This window comes from Pygocentrus nattereri, chromosome 26, assembly GCF_015220715.1.
Source record: "Pygocentrus nattereri isolate fPygNat1 chromosome 26, fPygNat1.pri, whole genome shotgun sequence".
Taxonomy (NCBI): domain Eukaryota; kingdom Metazoa; phylum Chordata; class Actinopteri; order Characiformes; family Serrasalmidae; genus Pygocentrus; species Pygocentrus nattereri.
The window spans coordinates 13,707,232-13,722,078 of NC_051236.1; the positions used below are offsets into that span (position 1 = coordinate 13,707,232).

Sequence of the window (14,847 nt, forward strand, 5' to 3'; positions counted from 1 at the left end):
GCTCAGAATACTGAAAACCTATGTCAGAGCAGTATCTACAGTGTAGAGAAGGACGGATACAGTTGTACTAGAGTGTAAGTTTGCATTTGAACCCATCCATAGCCATATATATATCTGACTGGGTTACACCACCACCACCACCACCACCACTCACTGTGAAGGAAGCACAGTTGAATAAGCCAAGTTACCGATATTCAAGAGAAGCGCCAAACTAGTGCTGTGCAGATACATTCAAATCTGAAAAAAACTCACAAAAGGCACCAATTCCATCATCACACACTGTGCTTTGTTAATATCTCGCATAACATCAGTGAAGTTCAAATGAAAGTCCTCATGCCACATCTAGGATATAATAACTATTATCAGGGCAGTGACTAAAGACATACAGTTAGTGTGAACGCATACAACATACTTAATCATCTACCTCATATTCAGGCGGAAATCTCACTCTGGAGCACAAAAAGACCCGTTGCGCTGTAGGTAGGTACAACTAAATAATCAAGGCATATCTAACGCGCATTACTGCCCAGTCTTGGTCCTTTTGATGCATGTGACATACAGTACATTACAGTACATAGACACTGTTTGGTTAAAAATTCAGTTGGTTTTTCCTGGTCAGTTGAATGCCATACGGAAATTGCTGGATGCTTCTGAAAGATTCCAGTAGTTTTTCACAAGATCAAACATCCGCTCCTCTTCTTCCTCTTCCGGACTTGCAATGCTGCCCTAGTCGCCATTTCAAACACTTCCCTCACACCCTCCTTGGTCTTGGCTGAGCACTCCAGGTAACCAAATGCGCTAATACGGTTAGCCATGTCACGGCCTTCTTCTGGTTTAACAGGCTCCTGCAATTATAACCGACAGGGTACAGACAAGGTGTTAGTTGAACTGCTCTCCACTTTATGAATTCCATATTGGTTTCAAACATTTTTACACAACAAAGTTAAGGCATTGAGAGGCAGATTAATGAAAAGAGGTGCCAATTACTGATCATTTATTGACTGGAAGGCAGAAGTGGTCCCTTTTGTGGCTTATCTACCAAGGACTTACATGCAAATAAACAAGGGCAAAATTTGGTAATTAATATGAACAGCGCAAGAAATCCTGTTTGGCTCACATGTTTTTGTATGAATTTTGACTCATTAGAAAACAATTAAACAATGACAAACAGGAAGAAAAAAAAAAAAAAAAAAAAAAAAAGAATTAACAGAAGTCTGAAATTTGAGAATATTCAGACTTTTTAGAAACACGTGCTAATTTTCAGCTAGTGTAATGAGTTGAAACTCAAAACTAGTGCACAAAGACACAAAATAGCAAATTGACTAGTACCTTTAGTAACTGCACAGCTAAAACAGTTTCAAAATGTTCTTTTAACAACAGTTTGGAAAAGAAAACCCTCAAATCATTATTTACACAAAACCTACTCAAAGAGACTGAGTGTTGTAAAATATATCTTTTTGGTAATATATATAATTTTGGTAAATTGGAGAAAGTGCTTCATTATAATAAATCACCTCTGAGTATTTTGTGCTTTGAGAGGGAAACTTCTAAAATTACTTATGTAATAAGGTAAAAGCACAAGAGCAGCAACCACCTTTTTGGTCCTTCTATGGCTGTTGGATGGAGTTTGCAAAGGTAGTAAAGCCTACATCTGAAGTAGCATTTAACCTTTAATTTCATAATACACAGATTAGCATGGTTTCTTAGATATTCTGAGGACATTAGCTTGCTTGCACATACCTTAGTTCCACAGAGCAAGAAGTCGGTCTTGGCCTAACTCCTCGTCCCAAATAAGGAAACAATTCCAAAATTGACCAGAATCCAACCAGAATTTCAATCACATGGCACAGACCAGTGATTCACAGTCACTCATCTAATGTACTCTGCTTGCCATTTGTTAGTTTTTAATCCGGTCTAGGATAAATTGCTAGTTGATTTTAAGATCAGACTTAATTTTAGTTCAAGCCATAAAGATCACACCTGAGCACATCAAACCCTACTATGAAAGAAGCACATCATTCAGCAGGGTAGGGCTTTCAGGTTTGGCTGGCAGCCAAGACTTAGAGTGCAATATGTGCTTGACTGATGATGATGATGTTCATGCCTCACAGAGTGACAGTAATGCAATCCTCTAAGTGCTTTTTAATGGGTCTCCTTAAGCAGAGCTGTAGGCCTCAGTGAGGGAACTACCTGCTTCATCTTAGCCAGCTCCCTCCGTGTGTGCTCATCGTTCCGCAGGTCCTTCTTATTCCCCACTAAAATAATGGGAACGTTGGGACAAAAGTGTTTCACCTCTGGTGTCCACTTTTCGGGAATATTCTCTGCAGGAATGAAAACAGTCAGATTGGAGATTTAGATTCATATCCATTAAGACCTTAATTCATTGCCCTTCAAGTTAATTTCTAGACATTAAATAAAGGATCTCACTTGGTGAAGAATTGAGTTTAACCACACAACTGACCGTAACCCATTTAATCTCAAAACATTTGTTTCCTGAGCAAAAAGTTATCAGGGCTATGGTGACTCACTCATGCTTGTCAGAGCCCAAACTTCCTGCTATTCACACAGTTATAGAGAATACGGCCAGGATGTGCCTCAGATAGCTCAGATAAGCAGTGATTAGATCATACAAGAGGGAGAGAATCCTTATTCAGATGCTCCATGAGGGCGCTAGTACAATCAAGATGTGTATCAGCACACAGACAGAACTGTGACGAACAGCCTGAATATGACTCAAGGAAGTCAACATTTCCCACGACTGAGGAAATTCTATTTTATATCAAAGCCATAAAGGGAAAAAAGAAAGCTAATATCAACTGCAGTGACTCAAACTTTCAAAAGCAGAAGAGCAGAAGATGATGGGCTGCTTGTTTGTTTGTGAGACAGAGTGGAGATTAGACTGTACCTAAACTGTCAGGGCTGTCAATGGAGAAGCACATAAGGATGACGTCCGTGTCTGGGTAGGAGAGTGGTCTCAAACGGTCATAATCTTCTTGACCTGCTGTGTCCCACAAGGCCAACTCCACCTGTCAACCAAAAAGTGAGGAACTAGTGTCAAAGTAAATTCAGACAAAACTGACAAACCCTCATGGCCAGTCCAAGTGTGAGTGATATGGACATATGGAGTGATATGGAAATAGTGTCACAATACTTGAAGACATTTTCATGAAACACACTGCTATATAAAATTTTCTACATAGGCAGCATTCACAGCAGCCAATCAAGACCACTTCACTCATCTGAGGCAGGGTTACTGTGAACTCCTAGGATCACTTACAGCTCAGTTGGTGGAAGATAATATTTTCAAGAAGTTCCCAAATATAAGGAATGCAAGCTTGATATTTGTTTAAACTGGCATGCATGTAGAGCATTGTGGCACATCACACACACACACACACACACACACACACACATAGTAGAAAGATGACTAACTAGAAACTCACGTTTCTATCCCACACACCCATCTTTCTGAAATCTTCCCACAGAATATCCTAATATGGCTACATGTGTGCATAAGACTTCAGCAGAATATACACAAACTAATGTGTGAATATTGCCCATCAATCATTTAATAAGTATTTATAAACCCTAGAATTATGGATCCATAAAGAATTTCATCTATAATGCGATTCTGGAGCAAGTGAGAACGGCAGTGTTTGGCCTCATCCTGTCCCAAACCTAATGAACTGAATTAGGTAAACGGGTGATTAGGAAGGAATAAAACCCCAAGCCCTTCTGCTCCCTTGTGCCTCAAAGCTTGGCAGGGGCACTAAGGGACTTTACCCTGTAAAGCTGAGTCATGCTTTGGGTGGAGACAGCTAGGACTGACCTGAGAGCAGCTACAACCATCCAAATCCTAATCTTAATTATGATGTGCATGAAAGTGCGTACGTGAGGAAGGATGGCGAACCACTTACTGAAACATACACAGATGTAGGAGGCCACTCTCTTGGATAAGCATGAGGTTCAGCAACAACATTAAAAAAAAAAAGGCAGGAAAAGAAAAAAAAAAAAGTGAGCTATATTTAGATCTTGGCTCTGCCCACAGACAGAGGAGGAAGAGTATAGAACATTCCCTTGGGCCAGAGGGATTTAGGCTAAGCACAGGGTCTCTTTGGGAAGTTTCTAGACCTTATGCAAGCTTGGCAACAAGCTGGGTAGACTCTGGAGCATAACCCTGCAGAGAGAGCAGGAGAGTGAGAGGGAGAGAGAGAGCACGAGAGGGGTAGAAAACTCCACAGTAAGTCTCCTTACTTTGTTCCTACATTTCCAGTGCAGGAGAAGTAAAACACATAGTTCCCCCTCAACTATACTCTCAGAGACGGACAAAGGAAATGAACTGGCCCATTTATCAACCCATAGGAGCTAGGGGGAGGGGAAATGTCCAGACACCCATGTTCCCAAGTCAAAGCAGGAAACAAGCAAGTACAGCCATTTCCTGTTATGGTCGTTCCCAGTTTGGCCCTACTAGTAGTCAGTGCAAGACTAGCGTTAACAGCGAGTGCCCATTTACAGAAGAACACGTCTGACTAACCACCGGATGTCACTCATTTCACAACATTGACCATCACCTCAAGTCTACTGGGAGTTTCAGAGTTTGTCGGGATACAGTCAAGAGTTAAGTGACATGTACTGTAAACAGCTCTTATAGGAAATTATTAAAAACAAAAATCACAGCCCTTAGAATCTTTCAAACTAAATTTGTCTCAATAGGTCATTTCAGACAGGCTTTGGAGCATTCTCTATTAACTCTTCGCTAAAGAAATGAAGGTTCCTATTCCTGCCATATCCAAGCATGAGGAGACTAATTTAAATGGGTGAACCTACACCTGTGACCTGGCAATCCTTAAGGATTACCAGCACAAACAGAGCTGTTAGAACTAGGCTCATAAATCAGATTCTTTTAGCGCAATTTTGGTAGTTCACCAAAAATGACAGCATAGCCTCCCTAACTAGCATATCAAATACACAACACTTGGGCTGAATGATTTGTGGAAAATGATCATTTTGATTTTTCTAACCAGTATTGTGATTATTTTCCATTTTCTTATTTGGGCACCAAGGGAACCAACAATATTTTTAGAATGTAAGGAATCAATGCTGAATGTCAGTTCACATACACTGCTATTTCTTACATTACATTTTCCCCAAACTTGGGATAAACATTGAATATTGTAGGGTGCAGTTGAACTAGCTGTTGCAGTTTTAAAATAGCACTTTCACTATAAAAACTATTCCTTTGTAAGCCCCAACATACACAAAAGCATTTTTAGCTGTTTCACCTTTTAAATTGAACATGGTCAGTGCAATGCCGTCTACTTCAAAGATCAAATTCACAGCCAAACTTCCTTTCCACAATTCTTCACATTAATAGGCTGAATCTGCAAAGCCCAGGCTCTAAAAAAACATTTCACTTTCAAGTATATGCCAAGAATCCATACCAACCTGTTTGCCATCCACCTCAATGTCTGCAATGTAGTTCTCAAAGACCGTGGGCACGTAGACTTCAGGGAACTGGTCTTTACTGAACACTATGAGCAGACAGGTCTTTCCACATGCTCCATCTCCCACTATCACCAGCTTTTTCCTTATGGCTGCCATGCCTGGAGATAACAAGGACATATTACGTTTGTTGGGCTGCATAATGACAGATGTTGATATTGCAAAGAATTATACTGCCCTCTGCTATTCAAAAGTCTGATGAACACTTTTTTTGTAATCAAAACATTTATTGCTTTACTTGCCTTTCAAGCTTTCAAAAAGTAAAAAAAAAAAAGAAAAAAAGAAGGGAAAAAAAAAGAAGGGAAAAAAAAAAAAAAAAAAAAAAAAAAAAAAAAAAAAAAAAAAAAGTACAGCTCATGCATATAATAGATTTACAATCAGAACAGTGAGCACAGGTCATCCTTCTGAAGTCAAGGCAGACAAGAATCAAGAAATGATGTGAAGTCATATCATTGAGAATTACAAATAAAATCCATTGTACCCACCCCATCCACACTTGCTTAATGGATTGTACACAATCCATATTAAAGAAGTTCCAAGTGTCAGAAATGTTTCCCATGCCATCCATATGTCTTGCCATGTCATGTTGCTGTTTGTCAGTCAAATCATCCAGTGTTTTGACTTTGGCACATTTACATTCTTCCAATATGTTTTAAGATTATTCTAGCAGCTGTGATAATGCCTACTACAATGAGAGAATTTGTTACATGAGAACTTTGTCTACTGGGAGACAGGACTGAATCACCAAAGTCTATGCGACAGTGGGATAATACAACCAGCCCATTTAGCTAAAGTTTCTAGAACTTCTATCCAAAACATTTCACAAGAGGGCAACTCCAAAGTACATGCACACATGTACCCTTCTGTTCTTCACATTTTTAAAATGAAGGCGGACACAAAGCAACTAATTTTAATAAGTGACATTTTAATTTCAATTTTTGTGCCATTTTCTATTGCTAAAAACCAAGTGGTTGAACTTTAACAGCTTTTATTCTCTGATGAAGTACACTTTACCTTCTGCCTAGTTCATACATTCCAAGACAGAACTGTAGATAAAGATGGGCTAAATTTGTTATAGAACACAAGGGTGAGATTAGGCCAGGGCTGAGACAGACAACACCAACTGTGCACATCCTGCCAAACTGTGTGAGAAAAAGGTCACATTATAGAAAAACCTTTTTGTCATAGCAATAACCTCTGGAAAAGAAGTTTGGTGTTGTGAGGCAGCACCTAAGTGCATGACTGTGCTTTGCAGGGTTGGTAATTACTTTTCTAGCACAATGATTATTCCACTTACTGGGTCTAAAGCTTCAAGTTCTTTATCAGGTATTGGAACTCTGGCTAATTTATCTTCCTTACTAAAGGTTGAAAAAGGAGTTTTACCACTGACTATACACAAATACAGGAATTGTGGGCTGATGCCAACATCTGATGTTTTTCCATGCAAATGTTTGTGGATACTGACGCTGATACAGAAATACAAACAAGTATGTAGAAACTGGGACTACATCTGTCTGGATTAGCATGACAGAAATGTAATATTTATTGCTATATGCATAGTAGCTCAGCATCGCCTACACTTTCTGCTCTTCTGGAAAACAAATTGCTCATCATACACTGGTTTAAAGTAAATCTACACACTTCTCTACTGCTGATTCATTCTTTCAGGCACTTATCTGCCGATCTCAATATGATTCTCATGCACCCCCATTTACCAGCCATTTGTAGTATGTAACTAATTCTGTTTAAAATTTGAGTCATACAGCAGAAGGAATGTAGTCAGTCACTGGGAATGGCAAATACTACATTGCACAATTAGTGGTCTACCTCATGAAAGCAAACCCAGTGTACACTACACCATACAAACTACTCAGTAGTGATAAATTATATAAATATTTTATATGGGTCTGTAGCAGTCCGTGTTTTGTTTGTAAATGGTAATCAGTTAAATCAGAGAGTATCTTGACTCTACAGATCAATGACCTTCGTGCTTTGTGTCTGGTATAAAACCAAAAGACCTCCTTGTAGTGGTGAGGAGTTACAATTCAGAAGCCATGCAACAGTAAACATCTTCAATAATTCTTATTTTCTGTAACAAAGCACCATATTCAGAGATCATCTGCAATGAAAGGGTGCTTCTTAAAACAAATGCTTTTTTTCCTCTAGTGCCCTTGGCCTTTGCTGATGAAACTATAACTCAGTGTGCTAGACAAGGTTGTGCACTGTAAGCAGCCACTGTGGGGAAAAAAAAAAGGTAGACTGGCATTTCTGAGGTAAAGCATGCCACCACTTCAGTTTCAGTTTGCTTTAAGCCATTTTTACAGGCTAGCTGCAGTTTTGGGAATGACTGAGAAGTAGTAGCTCTTCTTAAGGCCTGACATGTGTGTGTGAGAGAGAGAGAGAGAGAGAGAGAGAGAGAGAGAGAGAGAGAGAGAGAGAGAGAGAGAGAGAGAGAGAGAGAGAGAGAGAGAGAGAGAGAGAGATAGATAGATAGATAGATAGATAGATAGATAGATAGATAGATAGATAGATAGATAGATAGATAGATAGATGTATGTATGTGTGGGAGGGAGAAAGGCAGCATCCATGATAAGCACCAGTAGGGAAGCACAGCTGTGCATATACTTGTACACTCCCACTCTCCACCTCTTCTTGGGATCAACTGAAGACACACACACACACACACACACACACCACTTATCACCAGGCACTTGTCATATTGTGCTGAGAGCAGTGAAAATAACTATTTTTAGTGCAGTCCTCCGTTCTCCTAAGCCCAGAATGCCATCTCGCACAAAGCTCCTTCCACCCACTAGAAGCACACGCTTTTGTTTCCATCCAGCAGAAGAGTAATGGAAATCTTCCTCTTCCAATAAACAGTGTGAAGAGACAGGACTCTCACCACTGGGTCTCAAAACAGAAAAAAAAAGAAAAAAAAACCCTACAGATTTAAATTATCAGAGTTGAATGGGATTTGATTTAAAGCCACAGGAGCACAGCATCTGCCTAAATTTCTCTTTAAAGCTGTAAAGTATAGGCCTCAGCGTTCTGAGACACAGTAAAATTATCAATCTCAGGAGAAGCTCTTGAGTTTACAGCCAACGGAGCAATTCTTTTGACTCTGGAGTAGAAGTTGAAATGGGGAAAGTATCAGGGCACATCACCGAGACACACAAACAAGTCAGTACAAGTCGGTACTTGAACAATAGTAAGATGGAGTGCAGCTCATCTGCTGCATGACTGTCTAGCTTTGTTTGTACATTCTCTTACTTGTCATGAGAAGGTTAAATGACTTCAGCCATTCTTTGGCTTCAACATGTATTTAGCCTATTTAAATTTACTTTAAAAAAAAAAAAAAAACCATCACTCTAAAGACAAGTAACTGTAAATCAACATGGAAAATTAAACTCCACATTTTCAAAAAGACTAATACATTATCTAGCATGTATCACAACTAGGTTGGGCTTCAAACAGGTAGTACAGGTTTGACAGTTCTGTAAATAGGTACTGGTTTTAGAGTCAATGTGAATCAGAAACCAATGCACGTTCCTTCTGTGACATACCCCCGCCCCATGTGAAGTGGTAATTCAGGGAGGAGCTCACAGCCCATTGCTAAGTTGTTTTTGTGAGGTCACAAAAATCAGCACATTCACATATATATCCACTTCTTTAGCCTACAGCAGTTTAGCTCTGCCCATTCACACTGACATTATGACAAGTAGTTCAGCAGACACTGCATTACAGGGTAGCCAACCAGATGTCATTTACATATAAGCCTTACAGGCACAACAAACAAAAAGAGCCTATTCAATTCTAAGGGATAAAGAGATGTTGGAAAAAGGTCTTGTATAAATTAATTCTGATTGTTTTTGGTACATAAACCACACATCATACCTCAGGGGTAGAAAAATACAAATACAAGAAAACCACAATATATGGGATCTTTTATACATTTTTACCCACCTGCTGGTAGTGGGTAAAAATTAAGAGCATGTTTTAGATGAGAATTGTTTGCAGTTCTAAAAGAGTTTTCAGCAATTCAGCATCAGCATCAGCATATAACTGTATACTATAATTGTAGCTTTTTCAGCAGTGGCAGATGGTGCCACAGGCTTAATGATTTTTATATGGAATGACTCTTGTTGGGGGCTCCATTCTCTCAAATCCATTTCATGCAGGGAAACTGGAAAATGTTCTCCAATTAGAACTTTAAAATCAGGCTACTCAACACTGCCATGTACTGATTAGCTGGAGCGTACACAGCCCCAATAAAACTTGTCAACCAACAAAGCAACATTTTAGAAAGTTGGAATGCCCCATCATTTCTAACAAACCAAAGATACTGTAAATTCATTCCATGTTGTTCACAGACGTCATGTTTTTGTTTGAGTCATTCCAAGTATTTTACTTCTGTTTGGGAAAAAAACCCACACCACACTGAGCCAGTTATTCTGGTCTGAAAGGAAAATATATTTTCAAAGACTAATCATTTCATAATATTTTTACATCTGTCGGCCAACATATATGCTGGGTTACTGCTTTTCAAGCAATTTAATAACCTGAAAATCCTCACAAGTTCGTCCTTGTATAGCCTGAAAATGCAGCAATGTGCGAAGGCTATGCATGTTTATTCTAAGGTGTGTTAAGTTTGCTGCAGCTCCCATTTGCCCAGCAGAAGTTCTCAAAAGATAATGCAGTAGTTTCCAATCCTGCCCAAGGCCTGGTCTCATGAAGCAGGACTTCTTGATCAGCCAGATAACTATAAGCTTAGTTTAAGCTAACTCTGAATTTTCTCTCTCTCTCTCAGTTTCACTTTCTACCAGGGAATATCATGATGACTTATTCTGCATACCTAACCTGCTCCATAGAAGGTCATGCTTGGGATTTAAATCATTCCATAGACAGCTCTTGGATCAATCAGGGCAGGTTTCTGACCAATGAGGGACAAACTTCTGATGAAAGCTGATTAGTTGGATCAGGCGTGTTAGAAGACAGAAAACAAACTTCAGGACCAGGGTAGGGAACCGCTAGGAATAAGTGTACAATCATTAAATGTTGTATCCATAACAATATATATTAATAATGACATTTGTACCAATACTTGTTCCATTTTTTTTCCATGCATCCACAAGCTTTTTGATCTTTCACTGGCAGAATGCCATTTGTTTTTATCTTCTACGATTCTATTACTGTGCATCATGTAGCTTACTGTGAACTGTGTAGTGTGATAAATATCTCCAATTTCCAGCTCAATATAGCTAAGTCTAAACCACATCTGACTAGAAATGCCAGCTGTATCCATTTCCCAGTGTAAGCTTTCAAAAGTACCACAAATCAGGCAGACTGAAGCATCCAAGATTCCCTGGGAGTCCCCAAACTGTTAGCTTGGGGCGTAACAGTAGCAGTCTGAAATAACATTTGCTCCAAGGCTACAGAACCATTTTCAGCCTTCTACACTAAAGCAAAATTAAATCAAATCAGAGTGCAAGATTTGCTTGGAAATTTCCACACAGCCCTAAAACTCCTGCAACAACTGAACTGTTGTGACAGTGTGACTCAAACTGAAGTGCGTCAGTGGTTATTGACCCCAAGTCTCCCATGGCCAAACCCAGGATTCAGAGGAGTGAAGTAACAATCATTATATGGTAATCATGTAAAACACTCGACCATATATCATACAACTGTCATAATTACTTTAGTAATAGCAGCTCAAAACCCTAACCTCAGTTTCTGTGTGAAATATTCCATTAGAAACTGTTAGGGATATTGAGTAAAAATCACACAAGATGTCCAAAGGTTTGTAGACATGCCTTCTAATTAGTGAATTCAGCTACTTTAAGGTACAGGCGTTGAACTGTGCCCGCAGCTAGTAATCTCCATAATTACCTGGCAAACTTTTGAAAGACATGTGAAACATTGTTAGACAGAAAATTAAAGGGTCGTTCAATTAAGGTCTCTGAATGAGTTTCTCATTCTTGGCTTCTCATCTTAACTAGGTTTCCAACAGACTGACCAGATTGCTTATGTCATGATTACTTAGGCTAACTAATATTCTTGAGAAGAGGACAGGATCCTCTAGCATTGGAACATTACTCATAATTATGCAATATTTCCATTGCTCTTTTATATTCTCTTTGCAGGAAAGGAGTGGATGCTTGCCTATGCTGTATGAAGGCTAGGGTAAACTAGAGGAAAGAAACACTAGGATTATAAAAGGATATACCCATAGCTGGACTTTGGACACCACATGCTCATCACTTTCTGTTGTTCCTTTAAACTGAGCCACTAGCAACAAAAGGTCCCCACGTTACATAAGAGTGAAGGAAATGGGTGTGCATTTGACTAGAAACCCACCACAGTATTTCCTGATTAGGTACTGTAAAGTGATTATTTGATTATGTTGCCCCTACAGAGACTACAGTCTGCCATGGGACTGATAGGACCGTTATTATGTGTGAGGTGGAATACTAAACCTTGTGAGGAAAAATACTGACTAGAAGCATTTAGTTACTCACATAAGGCTCAATTACTATTCAATTCAAATATTCTCACCTTTCTCTACATGTTTGCGTTTAAGGAACGACAGTTTATGTAAGGGTGAGCAGAAAGCCTTGTTTGCAAGAGAATAAATGACAAGTGGAACAGAATCAATAGCTTGACAAAAGAAGCTGGATGTTTATTACAGCAAGTCGCATGGCAGCTCGAAACCATAAGCTCAGTTTCTGTGTGAAATATTCCATTAGAAACTGTTAGGGGTGTTGAGTAAAACCACACAAGATGTCCAAAGGTGTGTAGACATGCCTTCTAATTAGTGAATTCAGCTACTTTAAAAGGTGTAGCCGTTGTTGATACAGGCGTTGAACTGTGCCCGCAGGTAGTAATCTCCATAGAAAAGCCGCTGGATAAGAGCATCTGCTAAATGCTGTAAATGTAAAAGCAAAACTAAAAGAATGGGACCCTCTGGAACACATGAGCCTAAGGCAGTGGTGGGGAATTCCAGTCCTGTAGGGCCAGATTCTTCTAATTGGTGACTTTCCTGCTCAAGCATATCTGATTCAACTCATCGGTTAATTGCCATGCTTTTTTGGTGTTTTAGACCAGATAAATCTAAACTGTGCTAGACTCCAGCCCTCTGTTTCCCACCCCTGGCCTAAGATAACCATGCTCGATGGCAAGTATTGAATAGAGGGGTATAAAGCCATTTGGACTGTGGAGCAGTGGAAGTGTATTCTCTGGAGTGATAAATCTAATACCTTTTGAATGAGTTGGAACCAGAACATCAGCATCTTACCTCACTAATTTTGTAGCTGAATGCAATTAAATCCTCACATCAATGTTCCAACACCTAGGAACCTTGTGAAGGTTGGGTGCAAACTCCACATTAATACCCTTCATTTCAGAAGAAATGCTGGACATGCAAGTATCTACATACCTTTGGACATGCAGTGTAGACTCAGTTCAACTGCAGTTCAACTGCTAAGGAAATTATCTGGTCATCTGCATTGTGTGGAACAGCTTAACGGTTACCAGTGGACTCCACAGGGTACGATCAGAGAAACATTAGGTTACAACACTGCATTACAGGTTAAAAGTTCTTGTTACTTCCAATTTTATAACCTTCTCTTACAACCCCAATAAACCTACAACGATTCATTTTATAAAACTATTTCAGCGATAATTGAAGTACCTCTCTTTTTTAGAAAGTACCAGCCCCATTTAACAGGTTAGGCAATGTCCAATACACAGCCTTAATGGCCAAAGAGCATCTGAAACCTGTCTTACTTTCCATTTTCAATCAAGCTGATCAGGTTCTTAAATTTTACTGAAAGAAGACAGATTCAGCAACTGTTCATTATCCAGTACTGGTCCCAAAACTTACACAGCTACAGGACAACTGCAATTCATAGTTAGTGTACTACCAGGTGGTAAAGCAAGGTGGGACTTAAGACCCTGAATAGGCTACAAATAAATCCATATTTATGGGCATGTGGTATGAAAAAGTCCTCGATTCTTAGGGCTATCCCCCTGGCTTCTCCTCAGCTGCTTCCTTGCTGTACTTTGAAAGTTGACCTAGTTTGATTCAGTGAACTATATGCCTGTTTACTGTATCCGTGTCAGACGGCCTACTGCTTTTCAAGGATTAAAGCAGTGCACTCAGCGGGTCGCCTACGCTTGGGAATGACTCAAACCATCTTAATGTCACTCTGTTTACAAAATTTTTACCAGCTAACTGCTTAAACTTGCGTCATGCCAAATGCGAAACTGTCTTGCTCCTTGTTTATCTGAATAAAGATGTTCCAGGCAGCCCAAACAACGCCCTGCGACTGCGACAAGACGGGCCTCGTTGGCACTAAACAAATTCTTTCATACTTCTGTGACTGTAGTTTATGCTGCAAGGCCATCCACCTCCTACTCCAAGCGCTCCAAGCGAAAGTTTTTTTTGACTCGAGCCACTGCCGACAGCAACGCCCTAAATATGTGATTAGCCAATTCGCTGCGTTAAGAATAAGAAGAAAAAGTCCTTGCCGACAACACTGTTGTCAACCGACCCGAGGAACTGCTCAAAACTACAGGGCTGTTCGACGACTTGAAATTTCACGTAAAGTTATTTTTTAACCGCCGTTGCCTCACCCTTCAGGTTATGAAAAGGAACTGCTAGGAATGTGAGAATTAACAGGTGGTCTACAGAACCACAGAATAGCAGCGAATGCTAATTCATCGCTTAACTCTCCTCAGTACCAAAGAAAGACTGGGCTAAAAGGTGAATTCAAGCCTTCCCTACGAACACCATTCAGTCTTTTTGACTGACTTTCAGGTCTGTGAGCCGAGCCACCACCTACTTTCACAAACCACCGCAGCAAAGAACGAAAAACTTGTTCCCTACCAACGTCCCCAAGCTACTTCGACACGGTTTGCTGAAGAAATGATAAACACAAGAGAGCAATACCTTATGTCTGCCGTTTCGTGTTGTTTTAGCGCACTGCTAAACCTCCGTGGTGCCCAAGTTTCGGTGCCGTGAGCGGCTGATCCACTGAGTCTGGCAGCTATATTGCTAAGAAACGAAGCTGACAGACCTTAGCTCCGCCCATAGGAGGGGGAAATGCGCCTGGTGCTAAATCGCTATTGGCTGAGGAGGCGGTTTAGCCGTTAACAGTTATTTAGGCCCCTCCCCATATCTCGATAATGATGACATCATTCCTACAACAGGGACAGCAGGGAGGGACGAGAGGTGGCGCAGCCCTCGACATCTCCAAGAAAAGAAAAAAAAAAGCGATGTTAAAGGGGAAATCCACCGATTTTTCAAAAATATCTGCAGAATCAAATCATTAAAATGTAAACAAAATC

The 14,847-nt window shown here is 40.0% G+C and overlaps 1 protein-coding gene across 2 annotated transcripts; it reads right to left on the reverse strand.

Annotated features, from left to right (window-relative positions):
• Positions 1 to 264: 264 nt before the first annotated feature.
• On the reverse strand, positions 265 to 14,583 carry rhoca (ras homolog family member Ca). 2 transcript variants are annotated; one of them, XM_017697850.2, is made up of 5 exons: positions 14,450 to 14,583; positions 5,446 to 5,603; positions 2,906 to 3,026; positions 2,191 to 2,321; positions 265 to 845 (listed from the first exon to the last, which is right to left on the reverse strand). In XM_017697850.2, the coding sequence occupies exons 2-5, from the start codon at positions 5,599 to 5,601 to the stop codon at positions 672 to 674; spliced, it is 582 nt and encodes a 193-aa protein (XP_017553339.1). In that variant the 5' UTR covers positions 5,602 to 5,603; positions 14,450 to 14,583; the 3' UTR covers positions 265 to 671. The 2 variants fall into 2 exon arrangements, with proteins under 2 accessions (XP_017553339.1, XP_037390969.1); XM_037535072.1 differs by lacking the exon at positions 14,450 to 14,583 and having other exon boundaries at positions 5,446 to 5,622.
• Positions 14,584 to 14,847: the final 264 nt, after the last annotated feature.

Coding starts and splice junctions, on each gene's coding strand:
- rhoca (XM_037535072.1), bottom strand. CDS start 5,622: ATGTCCTTGTTATCTCCAGGCATGGCAGCCATAAGGAAAAAGCTGGTG. Junction 2,322..2,905: donor TGACAGCCCTGACAGTTTAG/GTACAGTCTAAT, acceptor TCATTCCTGCAG/AGAATATTCCCGAAAAGTGG. Junction 846..2,190: donor AGCTGGCTAAGATGAAGCAG/GTAGTTCCCTCA, acceptor TTATAATTGCAG/GAGCCTGTTAAACCAGAAGA.